Below are 18,784 nucleotides of genomic sequence, written 5' to 3'. Positions count from 1 at the left end.
TTGAGGTGCCATACTTCTAACATTAGAGGTTCTTTGACCTCTATTTTGAGGTGCCATACCTCAAACATCAGAGGTTCTTTGACCTCTATTTTGAGGTGTCATACTTCTAGCATTAGAGATTCTTTGACCTCTATTTTGAGGTGTCATACTTCTAGCATTAGAGGTTCTTTGACCTCTATTATGAGGTGCCATACTTCTAGTATTAGAGGTTCTTTGACCTCTATTCTGAGGTGCCATACTTCTAGTATTAGAGGTTCTTTGACCTCTATTTAGAGGGGCCACATTTTTAGCATTAGAGGTTCTTTGACCTCTATTTTGAGGTGCCATACTTCCTACATTAGAGGTTCTTTTACCTCTATTTTGAGGTGCCATACATCTAACATTAGAGGTTCTTTAACCTCTCTTTTGAGGTGCCATACTTCCAACATTAGAGGTTCTTTGACCTCTATTTTCAGGTGCCATACTTCTAGCATTAGAGGTTCTCTGGTCTCTATTTTGAGTTACCATACTTCTAATATTAGAGGTTCTTTAACATCTTCTGTATTTTGAGATGCTAAACTTCTAACATTAAAGGTTCTTTAACCTCTATTTTGAGGTGCCATACTTCCAACATTATAGTTTCTTTGACCTCTATTTTGAATTGCCATACTTCTAACATTAGAGGTTCTTTGACCTCTATTTTGAGGTGCCATATTTCCAACATTAGAGGTTCTTTGACCTCTATTTTGAGGTGCCATACTTCTTACATTAGAGGTTCTTTGACCTCTATTTTGAAGTGCTATACGTCTAATATTAGAGGTTCTTTGACCTCTATTTTCAGGTACCATACTTCTAGTATTAGAAGTTCTTTGACATCTATTTTGAGGTGCCATACTTCTAGCATTAGAGGTTCTTTGGCCTCTATTTTGAGGTACCATACTTCTAACATTAGAGGTTCTTTGACCTCTATTTTCAGGTGCCATACTTCTAGTATTAGAAGTTCTTTGACATTTATTTTGAGGTGCCATACTTCTAGCATTAGAGGTTCTTTGGCCTATATTTTGAGGTGCCATACTTCTAGTATTAGAGGTTCTTTGACCTCTATTCTGAGGTGCCATACTTCTAGTATTAGAGGTTCTTTGACCTCTATTCTGAGATGCCATACTTCCAGCATTAGAAGTTCTTTAACCTTCATTTTGAGGTGGCATACTTCTAACATTAGAGGTTCTTTGACCTCTATTTTGAGGTGCCATACTTCGTGCATTTGAGGGCCTTTGACCTTTATTTTGAAGTGCCCTACTTCTAACATTAGAGGTTCTTTGACCCTATATTTTGAGGTGCCATACTTCTAACATTAGAGGTTATTTTATATTTATTTTGAGGTGCCATACTTCTAGCATTAGAGGTTCTTTGACCTCTATTTTGAGGTGCCATACTTCTAGTATTAGAGGTTCTCAGACCTCTATAGTTAGGTGCCACATTTTTACCGTTAGAGGTTCTTTGACCTCTATTTTATGGGGCCATACTTCTAGTATTAGAGGTTCTTTGACCTCTTTTTTGAAGTGCCATACTTCTAGTATTAAAAGTTCTCTGACCTCTAGTTTAAGGTGCCATACTTTTAGCATTAGAGGGTCTTTGACCTCTATTTTGAGCTGCCATACATTTAGCATTAGAGGTTCTTTGACATCGATTTTAAGGTGCCATATTTCTAGTGTTAGAGGTTCTTTGACCTTTATTTTGACGTGCCATACTTCTAACATTAAAGGTTCTTTGACCTCTATTTTGAGGTGCCATACTTCTAGCATTAGAGGTTCTTTGGCCTATATTTTGGTGTGCTATACTTATAGTATCAGAGGTTCTTGACCTTTATTTTGGGGTGCCTTACCCCTAGCATTAGAGGCTCTTTGACCTCTATTTAAAATACCTTATTCCTAACATTAGTAGCTCTTTGACCTTCAGATTTAGGTGTGCTAACGTCCCTGACTGGTGAATGCCAGATTGGGTTTGAGTCCCGCTGAAATTCGTTAGTTCCTTTGGTTGCTGCAACCTTAATATACCTTGTGAGCTAAGGATGAGGGGGTTTGGGGGAGCCTATAGGTCTATCTGTTGAGTCATCAGCAGCCATTGCCTGACCTTCCCTGGTCCCCAGCTTGGATGGAGAGGGTGGCTGATCGTATGCTATATATGCTCAGTCTTTAGGGCATTATCCTGCTTGATAGGGTAATGCCACTGTCTCTTGCCTCTGTCATTCATGAGCGGCCTTTAAACCTTTAGATTAGACGATCTTTGACCATAGTTTTGAGGTGACATACTTTTAGCATTAGGGGTTATTTGACTTCGATTTGGCAATGCTTTACGTCTGGCATTAGATTTTATTTGACCTCTAATTTGAAGTGCTTTATCTCTAGTATTAGATTTTATTTGACCTCTAATTTGAAGTGCTTTACCTCTAGTATTAGATTTTATTTGACCTCTAATTTGAAGTGCTTCACCTCTAGTATTAGATTTTATTTGACCTCTAATTTGAAGTGTTTTACCTCTAGTATTAGATTTTATTTGACCTCTAATATGAAGTGCTTTACCTCTAGTATTAGATTTTATTTGACCTCTAATTTGAAGTGCTTTACCTCTAGTATTAGATTTTATTTGACCTCTAATTTTAAGTGCTTCACCTCTAGTATTAGATTTTATTTGACCTCTAATTTGAAGTGCTTTACCTCTAGTATTAGATTTTATTTGACCACTAATTTGAAGTGCTTTACCTCTAGTATTAGATTTTATTTGACCACTAATTTGAAGTGCTTTACCTCTAGTATTAGATTTTATTTGACCTCTAATTTGAAGTGCTTTACCTCTAGTATTAGATTTTATTTGACCTCTAATTTGAAGTGCTTTACCTCTAGTATTAGATTTTATTTGACCTCTAATTTGAAGTGTTTTACCTCTAGTATTAGATTTTATTTGACCTCTAATTTGAAGTGTTTTACCTCTAGTATTAGATTTTATTTGACCTGTATTTTGAGATGGCATGCTTTTAGCATTAAGGACTCTTTAACCTCTATTTTGGAGTGCTTTATATCTACCATTAGATTTTATTTGACCTCCATTTGGAGGTGCAATACTTTTAGCATTAGGGGCTCTTTGACCTCTATTTTGAAGTGCATTACCTCTAGCATTGGATTTTCATTGACCACCTCTATTTTGAGATCCCATGCCTTTAGCATTCGGGCTTTTTTTACCCTTATTTCGAAGTGCTTTGCCTCTAGCATTATATTTTAATTGACCTCTTTTTTTTGGGGGGTGCCATACTTTTAGCATTAGGGGCTTTGACCTCTAATTTTAACTACTATACTTCTAGCATTAGATTTTCTTTGACCTCCAATTTGAGGTACCATCCTTTTAGCACTAAGGGCTCTTTAATCTCTATTTTTTAAGTGCTTTAACTCTACCATTAGATTTTCTTTGACCTCTATTTTGAGATGTCATACTTCTAGCATTAGATTTTCTTTCACCTCCAATTTGAGGTACCATCCTTTTAGCACTAAGGGCTCTTTAATCTCTATTTTTAAGTGCTTTAACTCTACCATTAGATTTTCTTTGACCTCTATTTTGAGATGTCATACTTTTAGCATTAGGGGCTCTTTGAACTCTTATTTTGAAGTGCTTTACCTCTAGCAGTAGATTTTTTTTACCTCTTATTTAGAAGTGCTTTATCTCTAGCATTAGATTTTCTTTGACCTCTATTTTGAAGTGCTTAACCTCTAACATTATATTTTCTTTGACCTCTCTTTTGAAGTGCTTTATCTTTAGCAATAGATTTTCTTCGACCTCTATTTTGAAGTGCTTTACCTCTAGCATTATATTCTTTTTGACCTCTATTCTGAGGTGCCATACTTTTAGCATTACATTTTCTTTGACCTCTATTTTGAAGTGCTTTACCTCTGGTATTATATTCTATTTGACCTCTATTTTGAAGTGCTTTATCTCTAGCAATAGATTTTCTTTGACCTCTATTTTGAAGTGCTTTACCTCTAGCATTATATTCTTTTTGACCTCTATTCTGAGGTGCCATACTTTTAGCGTTACATTTTCTTTGACCTCTATTTTGAAGTGCTTTACCTCTGGCATTATATTCTATTTGACCTCTATTTTGAAGTGTTTTATCTCTAGCAATAGATTTTCTTTGACCTCTATTTTGAAGTGCTTTACCTCTAGCATTATATTTTCTTTGACCTCTATTTTGAAGTGCTTTACCTCTAGCATTATATTCTCTTTGACCTCTATTTTGAAGTGCTTTATCTCTAGCAATAGATTCTCTTTGACCTCTATTTTGAAGTGCTTTATCTCTAGCAATAGATTCTCTTTGACCTCTATTTTGAAGTGCTTTACCTCTAGCATTATATTTTCTTTGACCTCTATTTTGAAGTGCTTTACCTCTAGCATTATATTTTCTTTGACCTCTATTTTGAAGTGCTTTACCTCTAGCATTATATTTTCTTTGACCTCTATTTTGAAGTGCTTTATCTCTAGCAATAGATTTTATTTGACCTCTATTTTGAAGTGCTTTACCTCTAGCATTATATTTTCTTTGACCTCTATTTTGAAGTGCTTTATCTCTAGCAATAGATTTTATTTGACCTCTATTTTGAAGTGCTTTACCTCTAGCATTATATTTTCTTTGACCTCCATTTTGAAGTCCTTTATCTCTAGCATTAGATTTTCTTTGACCTCTATTTTGAAGTGCTTTACCTCTGGCATTATATTCTATTCGACCTCTATTTTGAAGTGCTTTATCTCCAGCAATAGATTTTCTATGACCTCTATTTTGAAGTGCTTTACCTCCGGCATTATATTCTATTTGACCTCTATTTTGAAGTGCTTTATCTCTAACAATAGATTTTCTTTGACCTCTATTTTGAAGTGCTTTACCTCCAGTATTATATTTTCTTTGACCTCTATTTTTAAGTGCTTTACCTCCAGCATTAGATTTTCTTTGACCTCTATTTTGAAGTGCTTTACCTCTAGCATTATATTTTCTTTGACCTCTATTTTGAAGTGCTTTACATCTGGCATTATATTCTATTCGACCTCTATTTTGAAGTGCTTTATCTCTAGCAATAGATTTTCTTTGACCTCTATTTTGAAGTGCTTTACCTCTAGCATTATATTCTTTTTGACCTCTATTCTGAGGTGCCATACTTTTAGTATTAGATTTACTTTGACCTCTATTTTGAAGTGCCTTACCTCTGGCATTATATTCTATTTGACCTCTATTTTGAAGTGCTTTATCTCTAGCATTAGATTTTATTTGACATCTTTTAAAGTGCTTCACCTTTAGCATTACATTTTATTTGACTCCTTTTTTGAGGTGCCATACTTTTAACATTAGGAGGTCTCTGACCTCTATTTCTAAGTGCTTTACCTCTAGCATTAGATTTTCTTTAACCTCTATATTGAGGTGCCATACTTGTAGCCTTAGGGGTTCTTTGAACTCTATTTTAAAGTGCTTTGCCTCTAGCATTATATTTTCTTTGACCTCCATTTCAAGGTCCCATTCTTTTTGCATTAGGGGCTTTTTACCTCTATTTTTAAGTAGTTTGCCTTTAGCATTAGATTTTATTTGACCTATTTTAAAGTGTTTTACGTCTACCATTAGATTTTATTTGACCGATATTTTGAAGTGCTTTACCTCTAGCAATAGATTTTCTTTGACCTTTACTTCTAGCTTTATATTTTATTTGACCTCTATTCTGAAGTGCCATACTTTTAGCATTTGGGGCTCTTTGCCCTCTATTTTGAAATGCTTAACCTCTAGAATTAGATTTTATTTGACATCTATTTTGAAGTGCTTTAGATTTATTTGACCTCTATTTTTAGGTGCCATACTTTTAGTATTAGGGGCTCTTTGACCTCTTATTTTGAAGTGCTTTACCTCTAGCATTGGATTTTCATTAACCACCTCTATTTTGAGATGCCATGCCTTTAGCATTCAGGCTTTTTTACCCCTATTTTTAAGTGCTTTAACTCTAGCATTAGATTTTATGTAACCTCTATTTTGACGTGCCATACTTTTCGAATTACTGGCTCTTTGACCCCTATTTTGAAGTGCTTTATTTCTAGCATTAGATTTTCTTTGACCTCCAATTCGAGGTACCATACTCTTAGCCTTAGGGTCTTTTTGCTGCACATTTATAATTGCTTTACCTGTAGCATTAGATTTTCTTTGACCTTAATTTTAAAATGCTTTACCTCAAGCATTAGATTTTATTTGACCTCCAAATTGAGGTGCCATACTCTTAGCATTAGGGGCTCTTTGTCACCCATTTTTAAGTGCTTTACCTCTAGCATTAGATCGTCTTTGACCTCCATTTTGATGTATCATACTTTTAGCTTTAGGGGCGCTCTGACCTCTATTTTCAAGTGCTTTACCTCTGGCCTTAGATTTTATTTGACCTTTATTTTTAAGTGCTTTACCTCTAGCAGAAGATTTTATTTTACCTCTATTTTGAGGTGCCATACTTTTAGCACTAGAGGTTAATTGACCTCTATTTTCAATTGCTTTACCTATAGCTTTATATTTTATTTGACCTCTATTTTGAAGTGTTTCACCTCTATCATAAAATTTTATTCGACCTCTATTTCAAAGGGCCATGTTTTTAGCATTATTGGTTCTTTGACCACTATATTGAAATGCTTTACCTATAGCATTAGATTTTACTTGACATCTATTTTAAAGTTTTTTACCTCTAGCATTAGATTCTGTCTTTCTTCTATTTTGAAATGCTTTACCCCTAGCATTAGTTTTTTTTATAACTCTATTTTGAAGTGTTTTATCTTTAGCATTGAATTTTCTTTGACCTCTTTTTTTGAGATGCCATACTAGGGCCTCTGACCTCTATTTTTAATTGCTTAATCTCTAGCATTAGTTTTTATTTGACAATTATTTTGAAGTGTTGTACCTCTAGCATTAGATTTTCTTTGACCTCCATTTTGAGGTCAAAGTGGCTCTTTGACCTCTTGTAGTAGTAACACAACTCTCACCGTCAGGTCTCTGTTCCACCAGAATGAGAGCTCTGTGAGTCAAGTGATACCTCCTCCCTTTTGTCTTAATACCTTAATTGGTTTTACTTTATATTAGTGATGCAATGGACCCCAACCTAGTGTCTACGGTTGCACCTCTAAACTCCACTAGCCTTTTATCCGAGGGCTCTTTTCAGGATGGTCACTGTTCCTATGATAGCAGCTATCTGCACCTTATTTATGCTTGGGAAACTTGGTATTGCTTCAAGGCATTGTCTCAGGTTTTTCTTCTCAAGTCCTGTTGCCCCCACCACCACAGGTATTATTCGTATTTCTTTCAGTTCCCAAATATTTTTCAGATCATTCTTTAGTTCATGATATTTTGTTATTTTCTGCCTCTCAGCTCTATTGAGGCCAAAATCACTGGGTACAGCCACGTCAATAATCTTTGCTGTTTTTTCTTCATTATTCCAGATCACAATGTCAGGTCTTATATCACCTCCTTCTATATATCTTCCGAGATTATATTATCATAAAAGATGGTAGTGCATATGTAGTAATCTGTAAATGGCCAATAACAACATATCAATGTTCACTGCGTAAACATGCATAGCTGCATACAAATCATGGTGCAGGATGTTGCAACCTACATTTGAAAAAAAAAATAGATGCTAAGATTACGGCTATGTCTTCTGAAGCCTTTTGGAAATCCGGGAAAACTTTCTTCAGATGCCGGTCAGGGAGCTCCGGGAAAATTCTGTGCTGGAGTCATTCAGAACTATGCTAAGTCTGCGGCTATTTCTTCTGATTCTATTTGGGGATCCGGGAAAGATTTCTTCCGAAGCCATTCAGAGTTTATGTTCTGGAGTCATACTGAACTCCTTGCTAAGTCTATAGCTATTTCTTCTGAAGCTATTTGGAGATCCGGGAAGATTTTCTTCCGAAGCCGTTTAGGAATCGCGAAAAATTCTTCTTTCGTTTCAGTATGCCCTAGTAACTCATCATCATCATCATCATCATACAACAATAATAATAGAGAGAATAAACTACGTTATTTTAATAATAATAATAATAATAATAATAATAATAATAATAATAATAATAATAATAATAATAATAATAAACTACGTGATTTGATTTATGAATTTTAGTTTGAAATTTCTGAAGACTTTCAACGTCGGCTTAGCAGTTTGAAGGGAAAGATAAGACTGGATAGGAAGACAAAAAGACATTGATTAGTATGATTTCTCTCTCTCTCTCTCTCTCTCTCTCTCTCTCTCTCTCTCTCTCTCTCTCTCTCTCTCTCTCTATATATATATATATATATATATATATATATTTATATGTATGTATGTATGTATGTATGTATGTATGTATGTATGTATGTATGTATATATATATATATACTCAGACGTATAGTATATATCTGTAACATTTATTCATTATTCATTTTCGAGTATTCTTTATTATAAGAATAACGTCTCTCTACCATAAGTTCCTGATTCGACCTAAAGGGACACACTGACCACCACCAAAAGGTGGCAACAGAAAATAATCCCTTCCAACGTTATAGAATTTAAACAAATAAATTTAGTTGTTAGAAACTTAAACATCGACACTCATCGACAATAACTTTCTTTACTAATACAGAATATATAAAATATCACTTTCAAATTGCATACGGATGGGAATAAGAGAGAGAGAGAGAGAGAGAGAGAGAGAGAGAGAGAGAGAGAGAGAGAGAGAGAGAGAGAGAGAGACGCATGTTCGGAGTTTGATTATGATTTTAAGTCCAAAGAAAACACAGTAATATGAAGAAAACCAAAAAGAGTTCATTTGGTATGCCCTAAAAATGACCTTTTAAAAATACTGTAGGTAGTGCTAAGTGTGTTGGTATCATTACAAGATTCGATCGTTCGATCAGCAGAATATGAGTGACTCATGATTGTCCTACTGTTCTATGTATAACTTTGATTTTTACTCTCTATAACTTATAGGTCTGTATTTGTAGGTTAAAAGTAAAATGTCTAAGCATTTAGTTATAAAGTCAGTCATGTTTTCACTAGGTGAAAAACTGTCCCTGACAGTGCATAGGATAACAGGCTACGACAACAACAAAAATTTATAATTTTGATTTATAGACAGTATTCAAAATGTTAACTGGGATTCTCTTCTTGCACAGTAATCACTTCCTTTAAAAAAGATATTACTGTAAAGATCAGTTAATGCATCTAGTTTAAATGGCTGTAACGTCAGAATTCACCTGCCGTCTCGAAAGGGAGCAGTAGATGGTGAGGACTTTTCACCCGGAGTTAGAAACTATTGGCCACAATAGTACACATACGAGAAATTTGCTGTGGTTTCGTTTTTTGGTTGGTTATGTGTAAACTTTGTATATTAAACGGCAAGTCTAGGAAGTACCGAATCTTCTAAATTAACTCCCTGATATCAAAATATTTATTCTTAAATAAATTAACCTCTTGAAGGAAATAAGGTGTATCCGAATTAGAGTGACAACCAGGTGGTTTATATATATATATATATATATATATATATATATATATATATATATATATATATATATATATATATATATATATACACAATCAAGCTCTGATCTTCATGAATAATAAGAGCATGTAGCCTAATATGTTAGGCCAACACTCGAGTAAAGCATATAACTAAAGAACATTTATTTGCATAATTACAAAGTTTAACCAAATTTTTGCGTTATTTCCTTCTGTTAATGGGGATCTTGGTGAGGTTTCTTGGAGAGGCTGAATTTTCAACTCGCTTTCACAAGAAAACGTAAAAGAGAAAGATTTTTGAGTTTTGGCTTTCTATTTTCTCTTTTAGTGCTTGTGTCTTCGGCCATTTAATCAAAAATTTAATTTTATATTGCAATCAATGGCCATGAATATTGAACTATGCTGTCGAGATGATTACTTCTTTTACTAGATGGCTCAATGGGCATTTAACCCGTTCTACACACTATTCAGTACAGGCATGAATAGTAAGTTGCCTAAATCTCTTTGTGGTGAGAATTACTAGACGTCTATACAGCAAGATTGAAACGCTCTGTATTGGTAAGCAGTGTTATCAGAAAATTTTCTCTGTATTATTCATAAATGAATCGAACAATGCGGTGATAACTTGCATCTTTAGACCTGATCTAGGAGCTGCTCAAGATGTAAAGGTGAGTTTATTTTCCTGTTAGAAAACCCCTCTTCGAAGTTTGAAGGCAGACGTTGATCCAGTTTTGTGGATGTGGTTAAATGTTGGTAAATAAGCAGTGAACAACCTCTAAAATGTTCTTAAGTAATCATATTGATATAAAAGAAACTGCTTAATTCACTCATCTTTCAGCGAGGGTGGTCGGTGTTTCGAGAAGCAACCACCCAGACGTGGTCATTGTCCCCCAGAATAAGAATACTGACTAGAAATGTTGTGCTCATCATTTGAATAAAGTGTCCTCCGCCCTAATGTTGCATCGTCAACCATACTGTCAAAACGATAACGTTCTTTCAACTACAAAGAAACCTTAACGATGAAATGAATATCACCCCGGGATATAACTTTTGGACTACAAAATTATGAATCAGATATAGATTCATTATGTTAAAGATTTTGTGTACTCTGTTTGCAGGTCACCCTTAAGGTCTGGAACCATGCATTACAGTAAAAATTTTGAATAACAATTATCAACTTTATTAATTGTAAAACTAACTGTGAATGGAAATGCACATTACACACACACAAATACCTACACACACACACACACACACACATATATATATATATATATATATATATATATATGTGTGTATATTGTGTGAGATAAATAAACACACTCACATATATATATATATATATATATATATATATATATATATATATATATATATATATATGTATGTATGTATGTATGTGTATATATATATATATATATATATATATATATATATATATATATATATATATATATTTATATACAGTATGTACTGTGTGTGATATATATGGGAAAAATGTGAGTAATTGGGATCTTATTCAAGAAGTGCATTTATCTATGAAGGGATTTGAACCTATGTCTTTGAATCAATATATAGCTGTAGAAACGGAAGAGCCAGGAATCAAAACAGTGCATGTAACATAGGAGTGAATGGTGCAGGATGTGTAGGGTAGGGGTGTTCGATATTCGGTTGATGTCTCCTGTTTGTAGGTTTGTGAAGTGTGTGTGTGTATATATATATATATATATATATATATATATATATATATATATATATATATATATATATATACACATACATATATATATATATGTGTGTGTGTATATATATATATATATATATATATATATATATATATATATATATATATATACAGTGTATATGTTTGTGTGTGTATTTATTTATTTATTTGTTAGAATATGAAAAATTCTAGGTTTCGTCTTGTGTATGAAGACAGATTTTTTACCCTTTCTTTCGATTTTTTTTAACGTTGAAAATAGAATTTATGATTTCGCATGAATAAATAATTCGATAAGTTTGGTAACTTTTCACTTATTGAATGTGGACATTGAAATTGCCTAACTTTATCTTTCTCTCTCTCTCTTTCTCACAGGAGACGACGTGAACCTAACAGCAGGTTTCCTCAAAAGTTTATGGGGGAACAGTATCCTCAGTATCTCGGTCTCGAGAGTAAATGACACTGAACAAATTGATCAAATTCTGAAAAGAGGGTATGCCTCCGTTATCAACGTCTGGTGTCTAAATCGACCGCAAGATCTTCTTCCTTTCATTAAGGTACAGCTATGTTAGTATTATAGATACAACTCTATATATATATATATATATATATATATATATATATATATATATATATATATATATATATATACATATATACGTATATATATTTTGATATTCCGTACATCTATTGTAGCATAATCCTGTTTTACTTCACGTGCGTTTCTTCGATATGTTTGTATAGTTGTTGTTTCCATGATTAAGACATCTGATTATCTTTTTTCTTTTCAGTTTCCTGGACAATCATTGATCAGGGATCATCCATGGCTGATGGTTGGAAATATTGAAGATGTTATAACAAGTTTAGATAAACCATATCTGGTGTTGGATAATCAGGTTAGTGAGATAAATAGTTTCAATCTATTCCTTTTGTTTGAGAGAGAGAGAGAAATCGCATTACAATGTACGAGAGTGTATAAAATACACATGCATTACATGGCTCCCCACTTAAAACAGACATACATGTGAAACGGAGCATCCTGCCCTAGAAAGGCGAAATGCAGGCGGGTCATCTTGCAAGAGATACGCAGGTTGTAGTTGATCAATGGAGACCCAGTCTTCTTTGCTATGAATGTTAATTAAGAAAGATTTTGGCTTGCGACGATATCAAGCAAAAGGACCATGTAAGAGGGTGAAAGCAGTGGCATACAAGTGTTGGTGCACATGAAGACATATGTTGTGGTATTTAAATCTTTCGGTATGTGTTGCTTTGTCGGGGGCTTATGAGTCTGTTGGCAAGGAGTAAATTTCCCCACAACGCGATGTAGGCACAGGAGATTGTCGGAGGAGGTTACAGACAGAAAAATATCAGCAGGGACGACCAACTGATCACTATGCACCATTTCAGCTGCTGGGATATTCAGGGTGTCCTTAGAAGTGGTCCTTAATCCAAGGAGGACCCAGAGAAGCTCATTAAACCAGTGGGAGTCATTGCAGCGGGACATCAAAGCTGCTTTGAGGGTGCAGTGAAAGCGTTCAACTATTCCGTTGGCTCCAGGGATTTAGGTGGTCGTCTGATATAGGGTGATGCCCAGGAGATTTGCTAATGATGTCCACAATTGAGAGGTGGAAGAGGTACCCCTGTCAGAAGTAATATGCTCAGGGATACCAATTTTCACTATCCACACTGAGATTAGGGCGGATTTACATGAGGCAGATGTTGCAATTTGCACGGGGATGGCTTCAGGCTAACGAGTGAAGCGGTAGATGACAGTAAACGACGTGAATGTGGGCAAAACAATGCTGAGGTTGAGGAAAGGTGCCCACACTTGAATCTGTGTGTTGATGTACTTTTGAAGTTTAGCATAAAATACAGGTGTGGTCCCAATCCTTAACATCTTAAGTAATTTAATACAGTTCTAAATTATTTTTGTCTTCAGTTGTTGTGCAGTAGATTGGTGTGAGGGATGTGAGAGGCCATGGATTAAATAAAACACCTGTCAGTGCATAGGGGCAGGTATCCACAGTCGTGGCTTACCAGTATTGACGTCAAAGAGGAGGTTGGCTCAGGGTGTCATCTTTTCATTAGGCTTCTACCAAGGCGTTGGAAGGAAATTGAAGGTGAGTAACGGTCAGTGTATTTCTTGACAGGGCATCGGCAACAAGAATCATTTTACCGGGGACCCATGTTAATTCAGCCACGGCGGAGAGATGATCTGTGTTGACAGGTGGACCAGGCATCAGACTGTCAAGTTAAGTTGTGCACCAGTGGTATGGGGTCTGTGCAGATGAGGAAGGGTCTAGGCTACTCTCTAAATAGTGGCTAAAGTGATGGACAGCCAAATGCACAGCCAACAATTCGTGGTTGAATCTAGAGTAACCAGATTCCGCCTTGGACAGTTTTCTAGTGAAGGTCAATGGTGGGGTTGTTGATTCGTTGACCACCTGCTCGAGTACAGCACCAATAGCAATATCACTGGCAATGGTAGAGAGAAGGAGAGGGGCAATGTCTATATATGTAAGGTCTGGTCAAGCACCGACCCACGGTCAAGGGCTGACATCTGGCGGCATCTCGGGTACGTGCCGACATTAACCTATATGGAAATGAAATACTTATCTCCCTGTTTTCCTCTCTTTTGTAATTAAATAATATTATTTCGTATAAATTTGGTTTTCTTGGCATTCGTAGATGATGTTTCTTTTACCTGGTCTAGTAAAAGACGGATTAGCATGTCTCTGAAAGACCAAAAGGTAATCAGAAAGTCCTACGAAATTCTAAATTCCATACCCGCCTAGTTTTTCCAACCCTCCTTGGGAAATCCCTTTTCATCTGTATCGGCATTTAATGGTTTCACAAGTAGGTGTGAAGATATTAAGATCTTTGACAGATCATCAGAAAACCTTGAAGTCATTACTAGTAAAGACCAATTATATCTTAATCCTTTTCCTCTACTTCAGTTTCATATTAACTCTGTATGTATGTGTGTGTATGTGATGTGTAGAGAGAGAGAGAGAGAGAGAGAGAGAGAGAGAGAGAGAGAGAGAGAGAGAGAGAGAGAGAGAGAGAGAGAGAGAGAGAAATAAATTTCTTTATTCATTGTTTTTTGTTTTTTTGAATGACAGCGTAGAAATGTGTTTTTAGTTCTATTAAAGAAATAAAATATCCGACAGAAAATTTTGTAATCGAAATTGCTTACAAAAATCATCAATAATTAAACATTACAGCTTGTGAATTAATAACACCAGATATTCATTTAAAAGGAAATTAGACAATGATATTGAAAACTTCGTATATAAGGTATATATGTGATAATATATGTACAATATAAGGACACTGACATCTAACAAAAATCAATCCAAAGCGTACATAATAACCTATTACAACTGTTGTGTTGATTTACCAGAAGAACTTTCAACATCAATCGACAATTTCTTAATGACTTCATTACTGTAGTATTTAACAACGTCTCTCCATGGTGGCACTGAAACAACATCTAATTGTTTATTAAGGTATTCATCACAAGGAAGAACAAGTGCTCCTTGGGATTTAGCAATCTATTCTATCCAGGTTCTTTCATCCAAATCAAGTAGTGTTCTTAACAACTGTTACTGAAGGAATTTTCTCACAATACAACCTCTTTTTCCATAGCCTCCTGAAAGGGCAACTAAAGAATACTCTTCCAGGATATTATCGAATGCTGCAAGTGTCATCGTTGAAAGGTAGAGTTCCCTTTCTAGTGTTAAAAAATTTCCCCGAAGTTCAGAGAGTTTTTTGTGTTCCTTGTTGTGCAATGACCCTGGTGATAAAGTTCTCTCATAGCACAATTTATCTGAATCATGTTGGTTTTCAAGTAAAGAAACATCCCTCTGTAAATGGTACGTTCTAATACGCTGCAACAGAAGTGTACCCATTTCTTTTGAATTTTTTAATCTTTTGGGAAGCGATAGAAAGAGATATCTTTATCTTATTTTCCTCTACTATAACAACCAAATACAGCACATACTTGAGGCATTTCAAAATATTTTTTTCGTGGAGATAAGACAGGAAATTAAATGATTCAAATGATTAACAGTTATAGACTGACTCCACTTCACCCAGGTGAGTGGCGAACCAAGCTGCCAGCATACGTCATCCTGCAGGCTCTAGTGGCTTAATCCCCGTCCTTGACCAAACCTAACATGTATAGACCTTGGAGAGGGGCATGTCGCACGGAAAAAGTGAGAGCAGCAGTGGTGGTGATGGTGGTCTTGGAGATATCTAATGGGTTCATGGACACCTGATAATACCCCTTCATGAGGACGAGAGTGGAAAACACCTTCGCTGTGTGCAAGTAGGAGGTAACATCGGCGATGCTGGGGAAGGGATAGGGATCTGGTTCTGTCTACATGTCCAGATGCCCCTAATCCCCCCAAGGGCACAGGAAGTTATCCTTCAAGACGATGTGTAGGGATGATGACCATGGTCTTGAGGCCTTTTAGCAAAGGTCATTTCTTTCATTTTGGTGAACGTTAGTTTAGCAGCTGCAAAACTACCCGGGGCCATATGCCTGAATCTTGCAAACATCCTGGGCCTCGTCGGCTTGATATGGTGATGAGTACCGTGCTTGGCAGGAACCATGGGCATTTTGGAATGTTCTGGTCAACAGACCTCCAGATACAATGTGAGGAGCTGGCCGTAGGCATCCATGGGTGTGCTGATGTGGAGTTCGAGGTCAAAGGGCGTTGGTTTGTTGAAGAGGTGTCGACGAGTATGAGTCTGCGTTGACTAAATGTCAATAAGCCACATTAACCAGGAGGTGGAAATAAGCAAGGAAATTCACTCTAATTATTGGCAATGTAATGTTGGGAACAAGAAACTTCCAATGGTATTTAGCACTCCCAAATGATAGTGAGTGTGTCTTGTACCTGTGGGTGGGGATCTCGGATCCATTGGCAGCTACCAGGTGGACGTCAGCAGGCTTGGAATGACTGTTGTGTACTTAAGAGTAACATTGGTATAAGGGAATAGCAAGCACCATTGTCTACCAGAAATGCTCACCCATACCTGGATCATGTAAAAAAAAGTTTAGTGACAGGGGAGGCTACCACCACAAGCTATGGCCTACTAACAAGTTTTTTGGCCTCTGACAACTGTCCGTACATTTCTTCGCAGCAGCCCCGAATCTGGAGGGGTAGTAGAAGAACTGCTGTTGATGGATGCTTTTGAGTGTCTGTAAAGGTTGTTGATTAGGGTGTGAGCTAGGGTCAGCATGTGTGGGTGGTGGCGTCGACTTTGGACATCCGGTTCTTATTGGGACTAATTTCTAGTAATAGTTTTGATAGCTTCTCCCCGTTAGTTAGGAAAGCTAAAGAAAGGCTATTTTACCTTTCTTTTATCGTCCCAAAACTTTTCATTTCTGCTGGGATTCCTCTCGTGTGGAAATTCATGGTAGTGATATAGTAGCCTCGGAAGTGAAATAAGCCACTTTAAGTGGACATTCTTTTATAAAAAAGGGTCCCTAAAAATAAAAAGAAAGCTATTGGGTCCTATATTTTACGAAAATGGCAATAGAGGTGTGTATAAATGTATTAACCTCGGTCATCCTCATTTCATGCCAGCTAGAGGATAGAGGTAATTTAACTCCATTACACATTGGACATACGTAATTGAAAGGTAATTTAACTCAATTACACATTATACATATGTAATTGACTTATTATTTCATCTTGATTGAAAGCAGTGCACAGGAGTGTTAAAGTGACAGATCAATGTCAGTTAAGGCTATCATCGAGTTTCCAACATAACTGAGGTCGAGATGCTTACATGCTTCCTAAAAAAGTAGAATTACAAGCCTCGTTGACAAATTAAAAACACCGCTGCAGTTTTCTTTTTTCTTCATTCCTATGTCCGTAAGGAAGAAAGGAGTTGCGTTAGATTAAGAAAATATTTATTGAAATATTGGCCATCTATACAACATTTGGTAATTGCCTAATAAAACACTATAATAATGATTAAGGAATGTTAATATAGAAACCTCGTCGTTGCAGAGAAATGCTAAAACAGTAGGATGATTGATGATACCAGCAGGGATTCAATGAGTTTGGATCCAACTAAATTTCCGTAAAAGGCATGCAAGCATCTCATTTAAGGCTGCACGAAGTCCTGAAGAAGCGATTTCGAAACATCACAGCAGTGGTGTCATACACTTCAACAGAGAAAGCAACTATACGATTGCTACACTGTAATGTCATGAATGATAGCACTCCAAAGGGAGGTACTGAATTGAAGATCTTTGAGCTTTCCCTACTCAGTTTTATGTAAGTCTTTGAGATACTACTGTTAGAGAGTTATGGGGTCTTTTGACTGACCAGACAGTGCTACATTGGATCCTTCTCTCTGGTTACGGTTCACTTTCCCTTTGCCTACACATACACCGAATAGTCTGGCATATTCTTTACAGATTCTCCTCTGTCCTCATACACCTGACACCACTGAGATTACCAAACAATTCTTCTTCACCAAAGGGGTTAACTACTGCACTGTAATTATTCAGCGGCTACTCTCCTCTTGTTAAGGGTAGAAGAGAGACTTTAGCTATGGTAAGCAGCTCTTCTAGGAGGACACTCCAAAATCAAACCTTTGTTCTCTAGTCTTGGGTAGCGCCATAGCCTCTGCACCATGGTCTTCCATTATCTTGGGTTAGAGTTCTCTTGCTTGAGGGTACACTCAGGCACACTAATCTATCTAATTTCTCTTCCTCTTGTTTTGTTAAAGTTTTTATAGTTTATGTAGGAGATATTTATTTTAATGTTATTCTTAAAATATTAATTTTTTCCTTTTTCCTTTCCTCACTGGGCTATTTTTCCTGTTGGAGCCCCTGGGCTTATAGCATTCTGCTTTTATAACTAGGGTTGTAGCTTAGCAATTAATAGTAATAATAGTAATAGATGCATGCAAGCTATGTTGGGCATGAGATGACAGTCCTTAGGACCCGACTCATTGTTATGATCTAGTGGACCTGTCTCGTGATCCTGTGCAATTTACTGAAAGATTTTACAAATTTTGCAAGACTTCTTTGTTAAAGTCGAAGTTCTATCCATCAAAAATTGTTTGTTCATTTAGAATTTTCCCCATATTTTTAGGAGTTTTTGAATTTTCATTTTGATAACGTATATTTAAGTGCAATTCGATTTTCCAACGAATGTTGAATTTGCTGAATATATATATATATATATATATATATATATATATATATATATATATATAAGAAATATGTATATATATATATATATATATATATATATATATATATATATATATATATGTGTGTGTGTGTGTGTGTGTGTATGTATGTGTGTGTTTGTGTGTGTGTATATATATATATATATAATATATATATATATATATATATAATATATATATATATAATATATATATATATATATATATATATATATATATATATATGTATATATATAGTGTGTGTAAAATTTAATATTTTTATTTTTAGTAACAACTATTATGGCTTTTATTATTAATTGCTTTAGAATCTGTTCGA

At 35.5% G+C, this 18,784-nt stretch overlaps 1 protein-coding gene across 1 annotated transcript in view; it reads left to right on the top strand.

Moving 5' to 3' along the window:
• LOC137655236 (glutamate receptor ionotropic, kainate 2-like) overlaps window positions 1-18,784 on the top strand; it is a 240,098-nt gene that overhangs the window by 97,693 nt on the left and 123,621 nt on the right. The window contains exons 2-3 of the mRNA XM_068389123.1: window positions 11,623-11,804; window positions 12,039-12,143. Of these exons, the coding sequence (XP_068245224.1) occupies window positions 12,078-12,143 (66 nt within the window). The 5' untranslated portion in view covers window positions 11,623-11,804; window positions 12,039-12,077. The remainder of the gene's footprint in view (window positions 1-11,622; window positions 11,805-12,038; window positions 12,144-18,784) is intronic.

This window comes from Palaemon carinicauda, chromosome 1, assembly GCF_036898095.1.
Source record: "Palaemon carinicauda isolate YSFRI2023 chromosome 1, ASM3689809v2, whole genome shotgun sequence".
NCBI lineage: Eukaryota > Metazoa > Arthropoda > Malacostraca > Decapoda > Palaemonidae > Palaemon > Palaemon carinicauda.
The sequence above is the reverse complement of the archived record's forward strand: the minus strand, read 5'-3'. Positions and strand labels throughout refer to the sequence as shown.